This window comes from Furipterus horrens, unplaced genomic scaffold (genome assembly GCF_987537825.1).
Source record: "Furipterus horrens unplaced genomic scaffold, mFurHor1.1.pri manual_scaffold_53, whole genome shotgun sequence".
Classification (NCBI taxonomy): domain Eukaryota; kingdom Metazoa; phylum Chordata; class Mammalia; order Chiroptera; family Furipteridae; genus Furipterus; species Furipterus horrens.
The window spans coordinates 10,986-28,231 of NW_028327223.1; the positions used below are offsets into that span (position 1 = coordinate 10,986).

General features: G+C 40.8%; 1 protein-coding gene across 1 annotated transcript in view; it reads right to left on the bottom strand.

The window, feature by feature from the left end:
* Positions 1-263: 263 nt before the first annotated feature.
* The window catches only part of LOC149989996 (A-kinase anchor protein 4-like), a 42,334-nt gene continuing 25,351 nt past the window's right edge, over positions 264-17,246 (bottom strand). The window contains exons 2-6 of the mRNA XM_090265724.1: positions 8,499-8,594; positions 7,148-7,198; positions 6,520-6,621; positions 1,218-3,353; positions 264-584 (exon numbers count right to left, since the gene is read on the bottom strand). Of these exons, the coding sequence (XP_090121850.1) occupies positions 429-584; positions 1,218-3,353; positions 6,520-6,621; positions 7,148-7,198; positions 8,499-8,594 (2,541 nt within the window). The 3' untranslated portion in view covers positions 264-428. The remainder of the gene's footprint in view (positions 585-1,217; positions 3,354-6,519; positions 6,622-7,147; positions 7,199-8,498; positions 8,595-17,246) is intronic.

The following is a 17,246-nucleotide window of genomic DNA, read 5'->3' on the forward strand; positions in this document are numbered from 1 at the left end:
CCTGCAAGCCAAGTGTCGTTGGTTCAATTCCCAGTCAGGGCACATGCCTGGGTTGCAGGTCAAGGTCCCAGTTGGGGGCTCGTGAGAGGCAACCACACATTGATGTTTCCCTCTCTTTCTCCCTCCGCTCCCCTCACTCTGGAAATAAATAAATAAATAAAATCTAAATAATAATAAAAAAGTTAACAATAGAACGTATATTTTAAAAAAAAGAACACAACGACTTTTTTTTTTAATTTTTTAATTCATGTTGTTGCCTAGCTTATTTAACACCTTGTACTTGCATAGTCCAACTGCTCAGACGTATTGGGAAAGACAGTCGTGTAGTGTGTTGTTCAACTTGCCTAATGAAGGGGCGCCCAGATGGCATGGAATGCTGCTGTGGGGATGGGGTGACTAGCTACAGAGTTGTTGAAGGGACTGTTAGTTTACAAGTTAGTGAGCAGCCAGTCCAGCAGTTGTTTTCTAGCCATGTTGTCCATGGCTTCATCCAGTTGTCGTTCCTTGGAAAACCTCATTACTTCTCGAAGGAGATCTCCAATACTGTACCCCTTCTCTGCTGCCTTAGCTGAAACTTCTGGAAGCTGTGGAGGGAGCAGAGATAGCTTGAGTCATGTGATACTTTTGAAGAAAGGTCTCAGGTGGATAAAGTGAACTACCCCCCTCACCCACCTTTCCGCCCATGACTAAGATTAGAGTAAAAGCTTTCGCTGATCCAGGACTGCCTTCCCTCTCCTTTTTCCTTGACCCTCCTCTAATGTCATAGATCAAAATGAAAAACATAACTTCATTTTGAGCATCAAAAAACAAAACCTGGAATCAGTTGTCTTTACTAAATACTTCTCTCCAAGGCCTGGGTCTTTTGGTTAGTCTGTGCTGATTGCTAGGTCAAGGTTAGGGGTGGCCATCTCCCCCACCTTCCTAAAACATATTTTACCAAGTAGTTTGTTTAAAGGGTCACTGAATTTAAAAAAAAAAAAAAAGCTAATCTTTCTCGCCTCCTCTTGGCTGAAATGTGCAGACCCCGAGGTGCTACAGCCTCAATTAATGGTTCATTGCTTTTGTGTCTTTTTATGAGGATAAAGTAATTCATAAAGCACATAGTAAAGAGCATACTTGAGAAAAATTTGGACTGCTCGTGAGCCCTAAGTACAGTTTTGCCTCCCTTCCCCTGCCCAGTCTAACCATCTTTCTTCTTGTGCTTTGCCATTGCTTACCTTCTCCAGTTGTCCATCATCATCTCTCACGAAACAGAGCACAGGCACCTTAAATTGGGAGGCTGCAATCCACTGCAGGACAGCCTGGAGCTGTTTCTGCAAGCTACTTGTTGAGCACCAATTATTGATGATGACTTCCGGCCCAGAAAACTCTCGATAGTTCTGTGACATTGCACTACTGTGACTGCATCTGGGGCCACCAACTTGGAAACTTGGGTTGTGTACCAAGGCTGCTTGTTCTTCCAATTCGGCCAGGGCTTCCCTGTTGTTGTGATACCTAGCCATGATAAGGCACAGCTTCCTCACAGGTTCTACCAGTTGATTGATGAATTGCCAGTTCATTTGCATCATCCCGCTGGCAAAATCAAGGTCTAAATTCTCCTGGAATTGTTTTTCCCCTCTCTTGGACATTGAAGTTGCTTTGTTTGGCCTGGGCTCAGAAGGCTTGCTCTCCCCTTCAGATTGCTCTTCACTGTTGAAGGAGGTCTCACTGAGCAGTTTCTGAATCAGTGATAGAATGATGTTTGACATATCGGACTTTTGGCACTCCGCCTGTTGTTGAGTCTCCTTTACAGAGGTAGATGGCCCAGGAGCTCCACAAGATTCTAGATGTTTCACTGAAAGTGCCTTGGCACTTTGGTCACTTGCGTTCTTTTCAAATTGGGCACTCTGAGTCCTATGGCCTATGGTGGAACCAGGATAGTCATCTTCAAGTGCATCTTTGGCCTCGGCCTGCTGGGTCAGGTGGTACTGAATCAGCATAGGGGCAGAGACAATCAAGTCCTTCGCCAGTGACTCTGTGGAAGGGCTGATCTTCTCTCGTTTTTCCTCCTTACTCACGCATGCTTTGCCAGCCATCTCGCCTTGGTTTCGTTGTTTTTGGTTCCACATGGACAGGCTCTCCTTGAGGATGTGTTCAGCAACTCTTTCAGCGCTAATCAATGACTTGCACTCCTCTGGTTTTATTTTGCATTTGTCCTTCCCCTTCAATTCAGTTTTCATGGTGGAGAATTCAAGACTTTGGTTTTGACTTTGGTTCTCGTATTTGAGACTGTGGGAGCCGGCCTTCAAGGATGCGTACAACAGAGGCTGTGATTTAGACTCCTTCTCTCCAAGCAGAACAGTAGCCAGGCGCTTCAGCATGGCCTCCATTATATGTGTAGCATTTTGTTTTCCGTGGTTGAACAGACTCTTCTTGACAGCTGAGATAAAGTCGCAGTCAGTCATCAGGGCCGCAGTGATATTATGCAGGTTCTTCAAGCAGGAATCAATCAAATCAGAGACAACTTCCTGGGTGTGTTTTAACAAAACCCTCTTCAGGACCACACAAGCGGGAATTGGCTTCCCAGGAGCATGCACTTTCAAGGTCTTCAAAATGGAGACCATCAGGTCAGATGCCACCTGATTTGCATAAACCGTGAGTCCTTTACTGATAGAGTGTGAAAAATCTTTGCTCTCTTGTTGGCACATCTCTTTGTCTACCCCCTTGTTCTTGTTGGATAATTGACTATACATAAACTTTTTCCTGCCACCTTCCCTGCCCTCTTCTCCAGTGTCCCGCCTTTCCACATAGGATATTTCCTCAGCATCATGGGCCATGTCAGAAACGATCTTGCTCACAGCGCTGCGGGGAGTGTTTTTCCCTTTGTTCCCAGAGGGTGGATAGATTGAATGACGAAAGCATTTGCTTCCATTTTCCAACTTCTTGATTTCATTACAAGGCATCTCCATTACCAGATTAGATAGCCGGATGATGGTGAAGGAAAGGTCATCCATGGGACATTCTCCCTCAGGAGAGATTACTGCCCTGTTAGTGCTAGAAGATTTTGCTGGAGAGGTGGAAGGACTCTGATTTTTGTTGGTATTCTTGGCTGCAGTCATGTCTACATGTGGGCTTTGAGGTCTATTGGCCATGTAATCGATATTCAGTTTATCATCATAGATGCTGTAGCAGTTTGCAGAGGGTAATTTGTGATGTTCATCTTCATCTCCTATTTTATGTTTGCAGCTAGAGGCTGAGGGACTTAGTGCATGTTCGAAACCCAAGGCATACTTCTGGATATCATTTAGAAGCCAATTTACAACAGTTATAGGATCAGAGGGAGCTTGTGTGAAAAGGCATATAGATCCGTCCATCTAAAAAAAAAAAGAACACCTAAGAGTTTGGGGAGGCTACTTTCCCCCCTTATTTTATTTAGAAGACATATCTTTCTAAACTGCATACATTAGGGGTTTACCCTTTAGGATTTGCATGGAAACATAATACATAATTATATCCCTTTGAGCACAAGTGGTAGCGTGTCAATTTCACATGAGCACGTGTGCTTATCTCAACATGTGTCAAAAATGTATCAATGTGTCTGTCATGTGTGTGTGTGTGTGAATAACAGTATAGCAATTCATAAGTGGGGACATCTCAGTAGATGTGAGAATGTTCAGTCTGTGTTGTTAGCGTGTGTGTCCGTGTGCACATGTCAGTGCACATGTATGCCTGCCTGTGTGTAAGCCTGTGTAACAATGTGTTGACATCAATACCGATTTTATATGTTTCCTGTACGGGCCAACGTGTGCATGATAGCGTGTACATTTTGTACACTGTGTGAATGTAAAAATGAATGTGTATGTCAGTGTGTCTGAATATGTAAATGACAAGTGTCGATTTGAGTGATCTGCATGTTTGTTTATAATACAAATCTAATAGAATGTATCATGGAGCTATACCTATATGTGTATTAATCCTGTCTGCAGCGCGGCCTCCTGAGACTCAACGGTTTGGCTGAACTAAGTGGCTGGGTTGGTGAAGAATGGGGTGGTTTGTGGGCTTCACTTTAAAACTGGTTTCTCTGTTCTATCCTAATGGCTTGGACCGAAAGGGCCCAGAGGTCTAAGAGTGGGGAAAGCTAAACTATTTCCCTCAGCCCAAACTAAGTAGAATGGGCAAAAGGGTTTTGGACAGGTGAGATGCGCCTGGCACACCTTCCTCCAAAGAAGCCCGTTTCTTTTCCCTAATGTGGAACATTGAAAAATTAATCCCTGCCTTTTGTCATCTAGTGGTTATGGATTGAAGATGTCTTTAAACCCTTTTGCCAAATCTGTTGCCCCCAGAATACAACAAGGATGCCAGCCTGTTAAACCAAGCACGCCGTTGTCTGGGGACAGCCAACTGACCTGGAGTCTGCACGATCCTTCCCCATGTGGGAAGGCAACCCTCCCCTCCACACCCCCACTCTTATTAGGGATGTCTGGACCAAGGGTAGGTAGGACGAACGACAACCATGTCCAGCTTGAAGCAGCTAGAGGAGCTTGAGACCTTCGCCCATTGTCCTTTATAAGATTATAAAGGGTCTTAATGTCTGAGAGGGAGGGATTGTTATTTCCTATTGTTAAAATAACTAATTAATCTTTTATTTATTTAAAAAAAAAGAATAAAAAAAGAATAAATTCACATGTTAACATATATAGTAATTAATAGATAATAGATAATACATCAATAAATGTTTATGTTCAATGTGGATCGGTGCTAATATAATGACTGTGTATGTCAATAAATTGGGTATCAGTTTATGTTATATTTATATGCTACGTGAATGATTGAGAATGTGTGTCAGTGTTGCACACACCCTGGGTATTTGAGTACTTGTGTGAATACGTGAGTGGGGATGTCATTGTATTTGTGTCAAGGTATGTATCAGTGCATTCAAATGTTGTTAGTGTCACTTTGCTTAAGTTTGTATGTGTGCGTATCAACATGAGGTATATTTACAGAGTGGGGCGAAAAGTAGGTTTGCAGTTGTATGTATGGAAAATAATAAGTAATAATTCAAGAATAAACCGTTTCACATACTCATAACTGTAAACCTACTTTTGCCCCACCCTGTGTAAGAGTGCATGCCTATCACCTGAACTTGTACAGTCACTGTGTTTTGATCGAGGCTCATGTGTGTATGTTTATGTGTAGTGTGCATGTTTATGCATAGTGTGCATGGATGCATATATAGATGTTGATGTGTCACATGTGGGTATGTCAATGCAGCTGACTCTATACCTTTGTGTAGGTGAGTCATTGTTTATGAATATACACACACATGTGTTGTTTCAATGCTTGTGTGTGTTCACCAGTGTCATATGTAGACACGTAGCCAGGGATGTGTGTGTCACGGCTCGTATAAATTATTTTGTATATATTGCTGTGTGTCAGTGTAAATTATGTGCATATGCTCATGTCTAGATATGTGTATATGTATTATACATGTCTTCCACTCCTTGCTAAGTACCATCGTCCTCTTTACCCCTTCCATTGCTTCATCTCCGTACTTTCTACTGAATCCCTAGAAGTTTGAGGTCATGATAAGTTCAACATTTTGAAAATGGGTTTAGGTTACAATCAAGGACACCTGCATTATGTGTAGGAAATATGTGCTGCACTTTTAAGAATAAACATTAGGTATAATTTATCCCTTTCTTAAGACTTCAAAATGGAGTCCTCCTTCCAACTAAACCCAAAACTCTTTGAAGAATATTTTTAAACTTTTTTTCTTCCTTAGGAGCCACTCTCATCACTCCAAATGTGTCTGAGGCCAGAAATGTTGTTCCTGGTTATAAGATAAGCATAGAGATGCAGAACAAAAAAAAAAATTGACTCCTTTGAGATAAAACCAAATATCCTATTTCAATATCATCTACTCCAGGTTTGTAGGACTGTGAAGGTGACTTGTCATGGGCCAGGAGCCCAACAGATATAATTTAGGTAGTTACAGAAAAACAAAAGGACTTGCATGTGACAGTGGTATCCAAATCGAATTGCTTCTAACTTTACGCTACCTAACAGTCTGTAATCTCTTAGGCAACAGGTTTGGGGAACAAGCCACTACAGTTCTTGGTCATTGTGGATTCTCTCTGTTCCATATATGCTTGTTCTTTTTTTATTTTTATTATTTTTTTTTTTTTGGACACTGGGCAATGTGGAGCACACAAGCCCAGTAGAAGACAACAGAAAGCACTGAAAAAGATCATGCTTTCATTCCACATCTTTGTTAGGATAATGGTAGCAAGATTCTGTTTGGAGTAGGGACCTGCAATCAGGGAAGGGCATTCTGAACCTCTGTGATTAGTGCCATTGTTAGATACCTGGACATTAAACTTACCTGACTTTGAACTTAGGCCTGTGAACTCTGGAATATCATAGTAGTGAAATGTAGGGGCTTGTTTGGAAATATTTCTCTTACCTTTTGTGAACCAGAGTCTTCGGAGTCAGCACTGGACTCTGGGAATTAGAAAGGGTGGACTCGGAAGCTAAGCATACCTTAGACTGGTTTTGCTTCTCGGTAGCTTTGATTATAATAACTTCTTTCTCTTTCAGATGGTGTTGCGTTAGGTCACCTCCGGAACAGGAACCACCAGCATCCTATGGGATGAAGTGGTGAGATTCTTATGAATAACTGCTTTTTGAGACTTCTCCAAGCTGCCCTCTCCAAAACATGAATGTCATATCTCTTATCTTTTCCTTTCAATGGAGAAGGATAAGTAGGCTTGTGATGCTAGCTAATGTTTGAAGAATGAGATATTGTTCTCCTCACAAATTACTACCCCTCCAGAGGCATTCACAAATCCATAAATCTTAGGAATCATATTTCATGAATCGTCAAACTTTTGGACAGTTTTCTCACTGCTCTGACATGCTACCTTCCATGCTGTAATTCTTTCAGGCCTACCAGCAAATTAAGTTCCTTCTAGAATGAGATTTGGCATCAAGAGTGACAGTATATTCTCAACCGGGGGTTTGGGGTTTTCAAAAATGATGGCTGCCCACCTGAATCTCCTCCATCCTTCCACCCTCTGGCACAGACTTTCCCTTTTATTATGCTGCCACTGATAACTCTTTCAGCAGTTTCTCACTCATTCCAACTCTGGGGGGAGCAGAGAATACTCACCTTGGAACCTTTATCTTCCACTTTCAGGGTGGACACATCGACAAAGCATATCTGCACCAAATTAGGACAGCGTATTGAGGAAAATTCTAGAGAAAAGACTGCGGTTTCTCTTTGAGACGATAAAGCACCTACCGCTTAGGGGTTCTTGTGAGGACTGATTGAGAGTGAATACAAAGCTTTCAGCAGAGTACCTGTACATAGTAAGTACTCAATAAATGCTATTAGGCAGAGAGAATCTTATCATTATTGTATTTCCTAGATAAGAATACCTACCTGTCAGAGATGCCCAAATTACAATACCTACATTTACTGAAAAAAGTAAGAAGAAAGGTGCCTTGCCCAACTGACGCAAACTCAAAGCTGAAACTTACATTAGAACTCAATTCAGGAAACTAAAGAGCAACACAAACAAACGAACTAAATAGGCAAAGACTAGAATAGTAGTCAGTAGGGGGGAGGGGGGAGGGGGAGAAGGGGGATAAGTAAGGGAAGGGTCTAGTCGAGGAACGTATATGAATGACTCATGGACATGGACAACAGGGAGGGATATAACTGTGGGAGAAGGGATGAACTGGGAGGGAGGAGCAATGGGGGGAAATGGGACAACTGTAATTGAATAACCAAAAAATAAAATTATAAATAAATAAATAAATAAATAAATAAACATTAAAAAAAAAAAGAAACCAATTCCCTGACTTTCAGTTAGAGCACTTTCAACTACCATAGTGTTCCCCAAAAGTGGTGTTTTTACTACTGATGTTATAGAAAACTTTAAGTGATACATGGATAAACATTTCTGTGTTTAATATATGTACTTTTTTGTTGTTTAGTAGGAAAAATACATACTAAAACATAAAACCTGTGACATTATGTATAATATTGCTTAGGTTGATGGTAATTTTTAAACGTCAGTCAATTAAAAAAGCATTAAATACATAACAGTACAAATGGCATTTGAACGTGATAAAAAATGTGAAGTATTACACATTTTGCCCTCCTGTGGGAGTCCCACTTGAGTGCAACTTACTTGTAGCTAGCTGATATTATTATGATTCCATTAGGCTGCTAAAACTAGGCAACCACCACTCCTCCCTCCCCTGAGGCTCCCCCCACCCCCCTCCCCAGCTACTCTTCATTCTCTCCCTCCCTTCACGTGTCCCTCTGTGATGTATAAGCATACTGCGCCCCGCCCCCACCCCAATCCCCACCCCCCAGCCCACAAACTTTACTGAACTTGATATCTTAGAGAAACGACACTATCACCCTCCATTAGTCTATTCTGGGTTCCAGGATATCTGTATCCATAAAGCAATCCTTTCCACCCCTTAGTGGGAGTAATTTAGTATCTTACCACTTTCCGTTCCTGTTCTTGCTGTCCTTTTGGGCTATGGAGCTTGACCTTGCACACACCCCTGGCGCTGTGTAACCACTCAATATTATCAGGCCTCTGGAAAGACAAAAGAAAAGGAATCCGAAAGGCTTATATATGGTTTTTAGAAACTGGCTCAGTTTGGATAAGAAGGCCCTGGAACTCAGCTATGTAGTTCATATTGGGTTAGGCTAGAAACTGGTGGGGTGAGTAGTGGGAAAGGGATTCTCTGAAATTATCAGGATCATTTTAGCATACTTCGTTGGGAAGCAAATTTAAAAGGAAGTATAGAGAACGTGGAGATTAACTTTAGAGACTTATTTCTACTAAACTCCACTAAATCTCACCTGCCTCTACTTCCTTTGCCATTCTTAAGCACCTTCAAGGAATCAAGCATACCTCATCCCCCTTAATTGAATTTTAGTTAACCCCAGTTCAACCAGAGCCTTTCTCATGATATAAGGAGTGAAATGGGATAAACAGCTGTAACACTTACCACATAGAGCCATTGGAAAAGACTAAGGCCAACACTAGTAGAGTGAAAAAATAACCTTTTTAATTAAAACAACATATGAGATCCCACAATAGAACAAGATTCTGAACACTGAGAAAACTCGGTCTAATAGCTATAAAAACCAGGCCCCGATCCCATAGAACCATATTTAATTTTATTTTTGAAAGAATAATCATCTCTGCCAACTTCTCTTACCACTCCCCACCACCTCCCACCCCAGCCTGGAATTAAAAGTAAAAAGAAAGTGGAAAAAGCCCTAAATAATGTTTGTTATGTAAGACCTTAGACCCATGTACAGGAAGACACAGTTATGGGTTCAGTAGAATTGTTTTGGTACCTCGTACTTGGATTTGACTTTGTTTTTTAACTAACAAGAGAAACTTTTTGCCAAATGGTAGAGGGCTATTGAATTCCTCTCCTCCAACTTCCTTCAAAATTTAGACCCCTTTAACCTCTAGCTCCCTTCTCCTCTTCCCCTCTTTTTCCCCCTCCCTTCCTCCCTTTACCTTCTTCCATTTTTCTCTCCCTCTCTCCCTCCTATACTCAGCTATCCTTTCACCGGATAGTATTACATGCCTACCCTTTATGACCCCCCCAACCCTCCAAGATCTTTGAGGTTCTCCCAAACATTTAGGAAAAGGCTTCCCATACCCTCAAAAGAGGGGGTTTCTTTTTTCCCAGAACTAGAGATCACTAGCCTAGAAACAAAGAGAGGGAGGCAAAGAGGTCTCTCGTGTCCAGATTCTAAAGAACTGTAAAAAAAACAAAACAAAAAACAACAACAACAAAATATATAAACTCATTACCTTGATAATGAAGTTCTTTTGGCTGAAAATGTGCCACCAAGAAAGGAGATATGTCCCTTTAGATGGATCTGGGCAGTGTCAAGTTCTCGGGTACCCGCAGCTGGCTGCTGCCCTTGTCAGCAGTTGGACAAGACTGAAGGGCCAAAGCCTTTCCTGCTGCTTATGACCCTGGGACATGACACCAGAGTTTGTTGGGTCACAATGCCTGAAACCATAGCAACTGCAGCAAAAGTGTAGCAGGCTGGCAAACTCAACATCTCTTCATATGAAAACCACCTCAAGCTGCCTTCTGTATGACAACCTTCTGTTCTCTCTAGAAGGGTACACATAATCCTTTCATGTTTTGTCCAGTTCACAACACCTTGAGACCTCCTTTCTCTTTATTCTTCTTGCTGGACTTCCAGAACAATCTAATCATACTCGTTACCAGTAGAGTCTATTTTTCACAGAGCAGTGTTGATTTTCACATCTTAGCTTAATTTTCTTTGGTTTCCCCCCTGAAGGTTCAGAGTTAGAGACAGAGTTAATCAAAGTCCTTTCTGGGTATCCTGAATGAAGGTATGAAAATAGAAAGTTGGAGACTTCCTTAGCAGCTTCTGTGGTTTTATCTCGCCATTAAGACACTTTTAGTCAAAAAGAAGTTCAGAAGACTTGTGCAATATTGGAGTAGGTTATTTCATAAGAACTTGAAATAATTCTTTTCTCGTGCATTTGGATGCTATGATAATCCTTCCAGTCTGACATAAGATGTTCGTTCTTTCCTCAACTCCCCATACTCTCCTAAAGCCTTGACCACCAGCTAGTACTAGGACTTCTACTTCATGACATTGCTGTTTCTTTCTATAGCTGACAATAACAGCACAAAGTTGGGTGTCCTTAGGATCCTGGGTGCCTAACTGGTCCAACAAGCTCTAACCTTCATCATGAAACATTATTAGCCCAGAATAAAAGCCAATAGTCTTGGGACAGGGTCAGCCTTTCAGAGGCTCCTCAAGCCCCTCTTTATTATTCTCCACTATCGCCAGTGCTGGGTTTCTTGGTACGGTAATCTTTAGAAGGTCATCCATTACACTTTGGGGTGCCTTTAGCTTATCCCCAGTGTGGAACCACTAGCCCACAACCAAATGACTTGCAGGGCGCTCAAGTATTATTTTGTTCTCTCCTTTTCTTTTTTTCACATGTCTCCACTTTAACCTCCTACATGAGAAGAACTGCATCTGAATTTTTAAAAGATCGGTTGAGATGACTCTCCTAAACGCTAGGGTTTCATAGTCTTGGTCTGACTTCATTTGTTACTTTCCCTGTTACCTCTAGGATTTCATGTCTTAAACTTGTTGTCCAGTTCTGACCTTTTTAGTTCATGGCATCGAAGAGAAACAGAGCTGGACATCTGTTAAAGGTGGCAAGGTAGATTTTATTCAGGCTACTGCAGTAGAGGAGAGACTTTAGATAACTAGAGCTCAACTCCAGTGCAACAAAAGGCAGGAGCCCTTTAAATGCTGGGGTGTGCTAAAGGAAAAGTATTGAGGGACATTTTGGGGGCCAACGGAGTTTGATCACCATGATCAGGGCCTCTGCGTTTGCTAACTGGCACTTATCAAAGTTGAACTCCTATCCTTCCATAGAGATTGGGAAACAGAGGCTCTGTCTTTCTTGATGATTACATTTCGAAGGGATGGCTCCCAGGTCCTGGAAACAGATATTTCTGGGTTGTAGAAGATATGTCTCAAAGGGACAGAGAAAGGATTTACAATTACAAGTTCTGTAAATGCTCTATGAAAAGGGAGGGGAGGCAGGGGCCCATGGTCAGGTTTTGGCTGAAACAGACAGGGAATTCTTTTGGCAATGTTGAGCTTTCTCAGGCCGGTATATTAAGGAGGCTGGGATCATCATTCTAAGGACATGCCTTGAGCTCATAAAAACCGAAAGTTGGAGTTTTTATAAGCCAAAGGTGAGGCCTAATTGAGAAGAAGGTTCAGATAAGCCTGACTATATCAAACCATTATGTTATATACCTTAAATACACACAGCTTTTATTAAAAATTAATTTTGGTCAAGAAGGGAGCTTTCGTCAATAGCGATGGGCTAAAATCCACAGTATAGAACTTGTTTTTCCTTTACCACCCTTTTGTCACGGGGAACTTCTGATATTTAAGTTGGAGCTCCTGTGTCTGGCTCATGTCTATGGAATAAGAAGCAAAGAAAGGAAATGTTTATTTATTCTCCAAGCACAAGAATGTATATCCCTAAGGTTAAAAAAACAAAACAAACAAACGGACAAACAAACAAAAAACCCTCTGTGTCTCCAAGCCCAGAAGGGAAAATCTGTGATCTGGGCCTGGAAAAATGTCTTATCAAATCCTCCAAACGACAAAGAGAGAACTCTTATTGATGATTAGAGCCCTGTCCCATGGTACCCCAACCTTGTCATCCTGGAGGCTAACAAGAGCAGTTTTTGGATGATAAACCAGTAATGAAAATGCAAGGAGGCTCAGTCATATGGTACTGCCTCTTCTTTCTCTTAAGCTGCGGAGGCTCTCAGAGTGTCCCGTATTGACAGATGGGGAAGAAAGGATGTTCAGTGTCAAAAAAAAGGAACATGCTACATTAGTGTGTGGATATGTGTAAAGTAGTATGCACTTAGGTTATCCTCTAAGAGACAAACATAAATATGTTAAACCCAGAAGCTTTGGTCACCTTTTTTTCCCCCTAAGACCATCATTCATTTTCTAGCCTTGTTTATTCTATCCAAATATCTTCTCCTCCATACAAACTTGTGAATAGCCATACAAATCACACTTTAACTATGCTTTCAGTTTGTATTTGATTTGAAAGAGCTATTAATAAAAATGGAACCTGTGTTTGTAATGTAATTATTATGAATAATGGCAACATGAAGTTGAACTGAACCGAACTATCAGCCTTCATGAAACTGGTCTGCCTGTCAGTGCCACCAAGTATCTTTCAGCCTCAGATTTAGCCTCCCTAATTTAGTTTATGCAATGATACTGTGACCATTAGGTTTAATCAACTTTTCCTATTCTTGGATCACCTACACTGAAACCTTGAAGACAGGTTCTCTCTTTCTCTTCGTATCCGTGGTGATACGGGCTACAGAGTTGGGCTCAAGAAACAAATAACGGTTTTGAAAGTTCAGGCAGGAAACATAATTCAGAAAGCATGGAGTCATGGAATCTGAAATAATAACAAAGATTTTGGTTAGCTATTTGAGTGGGCAGCGTTCTTCATAAAGCAAAAACTCACACTTCAGGCATGCCTCAGAATCACCCGGAGAGCGTACTGAAACAGATAGTTGGGCCCCCTCCCAGCGTTTCTAACTCTGCAGGTCTGAACATTTGCCCGGTGCTGTGTTTTGCATGCATTATCTCATTTATTTCTCACGCAGCTGTATGATATGGGTACTATTTTAATCCAGGTTTTATTAACGGCAAAATGGAGCCCAGAGAGGCCATTTGATTGGTGGTTCAGCCACTTCCGGTATGAGCCACTTCCAGTACGAGCCGCTTCCATTATCTTGGGGACGGGGGTTTACGTGTGTGTGCTCAGAGATTAGCACGCGTTTACTCTCTTCTAGGGTCCGAAGATGCAGAAGAGGAATCCCCATAGCAAAAAAAGCAAGGGTAAAAGGTACCTAGTCTGAATTTTTGGCCCTCTCTGGTGGTTTCAAGCCTGGTTGAAAAGTGTTGATCGGTTATCTCGCCCTGCCGGTGAGCATGCTAGGGTCCGCGCACCACCTGTTGGCCGTTAGTGTGAGGCGGTTGGTCTGAAACCGTCGGTCGTGAGGCCGCTGGTCTGACGTGGTAATTCCGAGGCGGTTAGTCCCTTATCCCTCTGCCCCTCATCTGTTTGTTTTGTTATGTTCTGTTTTGTTTCGTCTTTTTTCCGTTACTGACTGGTGGGGAGCGGCTCTCCCGTGTGTAGCTTTAGCTTTCAATCCATGTATGGCTTGTTAATGGTGCTTTAAAAAAATGTTTATGTCAGAGCTGGAGAAGTGGCTGAGGAAACTAGGCTGTTAGTCGGGATTCTTTTTCGTTTTTTATCAGACCAACAAACTTTTCTGACAGAAAAGTATTTAAATGTAATATTAGTTGCTGACAGTTTTTCTCCTTCCCTCCAGAGAGTGTCTTTATTTGTCAATAAATGTTTCAAACAAAGGCCTCGGAGGAAAGAAAGGGGATCTGGAAGCATAAACCTCTTCAGGTTCCCTCATAGTGCTTATAGGCATCGATCCGCCCACACACCCTTCAGGATCGCCCCTGGTTTTAGGGACATTTAAATAGGATGAAGACTGCCCTAGTCTTCAGCTTTGTCAGGTAGTTGCCCCGCAGGGATGTCAGACTTAACCTTTCTGTGCCTGTTGCTCTCAAAGCTAGATGGTAATGAGTTCGTGTGGCCACTAGGAGTTCGCAGCTGCTTGGGAAACGTGTTTCCACACGGTACAAGATCACTCCATACAAAAACCCATTTTGCCAAGGCATTCCTCAAATTAAAAGGGAACTCGGCGAATCCCCCCTCTAGAATAACTTGCATCCGAAAACCTGCCGTTTTATGTATGTTACATTTATAACCTAATATTTCATAATTATTTATAATAGAGATGACACACTTATAACATTAATGTACTATTTCCTTAGTAGTCCCATCAAAAAGATGTGTTAGGTTCAAGGAAGAACTTCGCCTAACTCTCTGTATAGACTCTTAAGAGTTGCTCATGTACTTAGACACTCAGTAATCATTCTTGGTGATGTTGGGCTGAATATGACAACAGTGACTGTACTGGCAATAATGGTGTGCCGAACAACATGTCCTCTGAAATCCTTAGCAGTTGTATTTTAGCCTTGCTTTGGCACGTATCATGTTCTTTCGTGTGTTGGTAGTTATTTCATTATGAGCGTTACCTTTCCAAATACAGAATGAGTGTGTTTTACTCATTGTCATTTCTCCTGCCAGGGGTACTATTAGGTTCATATATATTAGTAAGTGCTTAAGGCTATTTATATAATTCAAAATCAGTGTGTGCATCGAAAACTGATATGTTTGTTATATGTCTGTTATATCGCAATTTTTTTTTAAAAGAAAGAAAATTACTGATAACGGTTGTTCAAGAATTGCTGTGCCCAGAACCATATAGAACTGCTTGGCCGTGACCAAGAACATTGGACTATTTTGGTACAAATTGCCTGGCTTATTGAACCAACTTCCTCACTGGTTCCATGGAGTCTTTCCTGTCACTCTTCAACAGACTTTTTAAAGAACCAATATATTTTATTACCCACTGTAATTGTATAACAGCTTCATTGACACCTAATTCAAATACCATCCATATAAAGTGTACAATTCAGTGACTTTCAGTGTACTCACAGAGTTGTGCAGTCATCACCAAAATAGATTCTAGAACATCTTCATCACCAAAAAAAGAGACCTCATGCCCTTTAGCTATCGTAACTCCCCCAACTCTATACCTCTCCAGCTGTTGGCGGCCAGTAATCTGCTTTGTGGATGTATAGATTGACTTATTCTGGACATTTAATATAAATGGAACCATATAATAGGTAGTCTGTTGTGACTGCTTTCACTTAGTATAGCTTTTTGCAATGAAGAGTTGTGACAACTTGTGTGGAAATGCTGTTTATGAGGACAGTTCATTAGAGACAGTGCCAAGGGCTTTCATTAGGGGCTGGTCCTCCAGGCACCCTCTGCCTAGCACATACCAAAATCCCAGAGTCCCAGGGGGAAAGCTGTTGTTCACCATAAATCATATTGTTTGCACAAACAGTTAAGGTACAATAAGCTACTCTCATCAGTTGGGATAGTGGGAGCCCTTCCCTCCGACCAAATCCAAGTTCCTAGATCCCAGCCAAGGGCCAACCTTGCAAGCAGGATTTTCAAAAACGATAGCATTGTCAGGCCCACTATGTTAACTCTTCTCTGCACAGATTTTGATACAGATTGTATTGATTCTGTAGATCAATTTGAGGGCTGCCATCTTAACAATATTAAGTATCCTACTTGATGAACATGGGATGTCTTTACATTTGTTTAGGTCTTTAATTTCTCTCGATATTTTGTGGGTCTCGGTGTACAAGTCTTGTAGTTCTTTGATTACATTTATTTTCTAAGTCTTTTATTATTTTTGATGTCATCGTAAGTAGAATTGTCTTAATTTTATTTTCACATTGTTTCTTGCAAATGAATACAATTGAAATAGAAATACAATTCAATAGAAATACAACTGAGTTTTGTATGATCTTATGTCCTGTACCCTTGAGCTGGTTTATTAGCTCTCATAGCTTTCTTTTTGTGCTCATGGATTCCTTGGCCTATTAACGTGGATTGATTTTTTTGAACCAGCCTCGCATCCCTAGAATAAACCTCACTAGGTCATGGCATATAATATACTTCTTATATTTGGCTACGTTCTGTTTGCAACAGCTTGCTAAAGATTTTGAGTCTATTTTCATGAGGGATATCGGTCTGTAGTTTTCTTTTCTCATACTGTCTTTGTATGGTTTGGTATCATGGTAAAAGTGTTCTCATATAAGTAGTTGTAAGGTATTTCCTCCTCTTCTGTGTCTTAGAGAGATGGTATAGAATTGATGTTAGTTATTCTTTAAACATTTAGTTTCACTCTCCAGTGAAATATTTTGGGCCGAAAGACTTTTTTTAATTACAAATGTAATCCCTTTAAAACAATGGAACTATTCAAATTATGTATTAAATACTGAGTATATCCTGGTCGTTTGTGATTTCCAAGGGATTTTTCCATTTCAATTAAGTTGTCAAGTTTATATCTATCATAGGGTCTGTAATGATATCCTTTGTTTCATTTCTGCTATTGCTAATTTGTATTTAATTGTCAGTCTTGCTAGAGGTTTGTCAATTTTATTGATCTTTGCAAAGAACCAGCGTTCTGTTTTATTAATTTTCTCTATTGATTTTTCTATTTTCTATTTCATCAATTTTTGCTTTTATCTTGAATATTCCCTACTTTATCTTTGCTTTGGATTTATTTTGCTCTTCTTTTTCTAGTCTTGATTTGGAGCTTAGATTGACTTTTAGACGTTTCCTCTTTTCTAATATAGACAGTGGGCTATAAATTTCTCTTGCAGCAGTGCTCTGTGTCCTACAAACTTTGATGTATTGTATTTTCATACTCATTCAGTTCAATGCGTTTTTATTTGCCTTAATATTTCCCCTTTGATCAATGTGGTGCATTGTTTAGTTTCAAAGTATTTGGGGATATTCCTGTTACTTTTGTTATCGATTCCTTTGTGGTCAGAGGTAACACTCAATGATAATTTCGCTTGTTTTATGTTTGCTGGTTTGTTTTATTTATTTATTTTTCCTTTTATTTATTTATTTTTTGGTTTTTCAATTACAGTTGTCCCA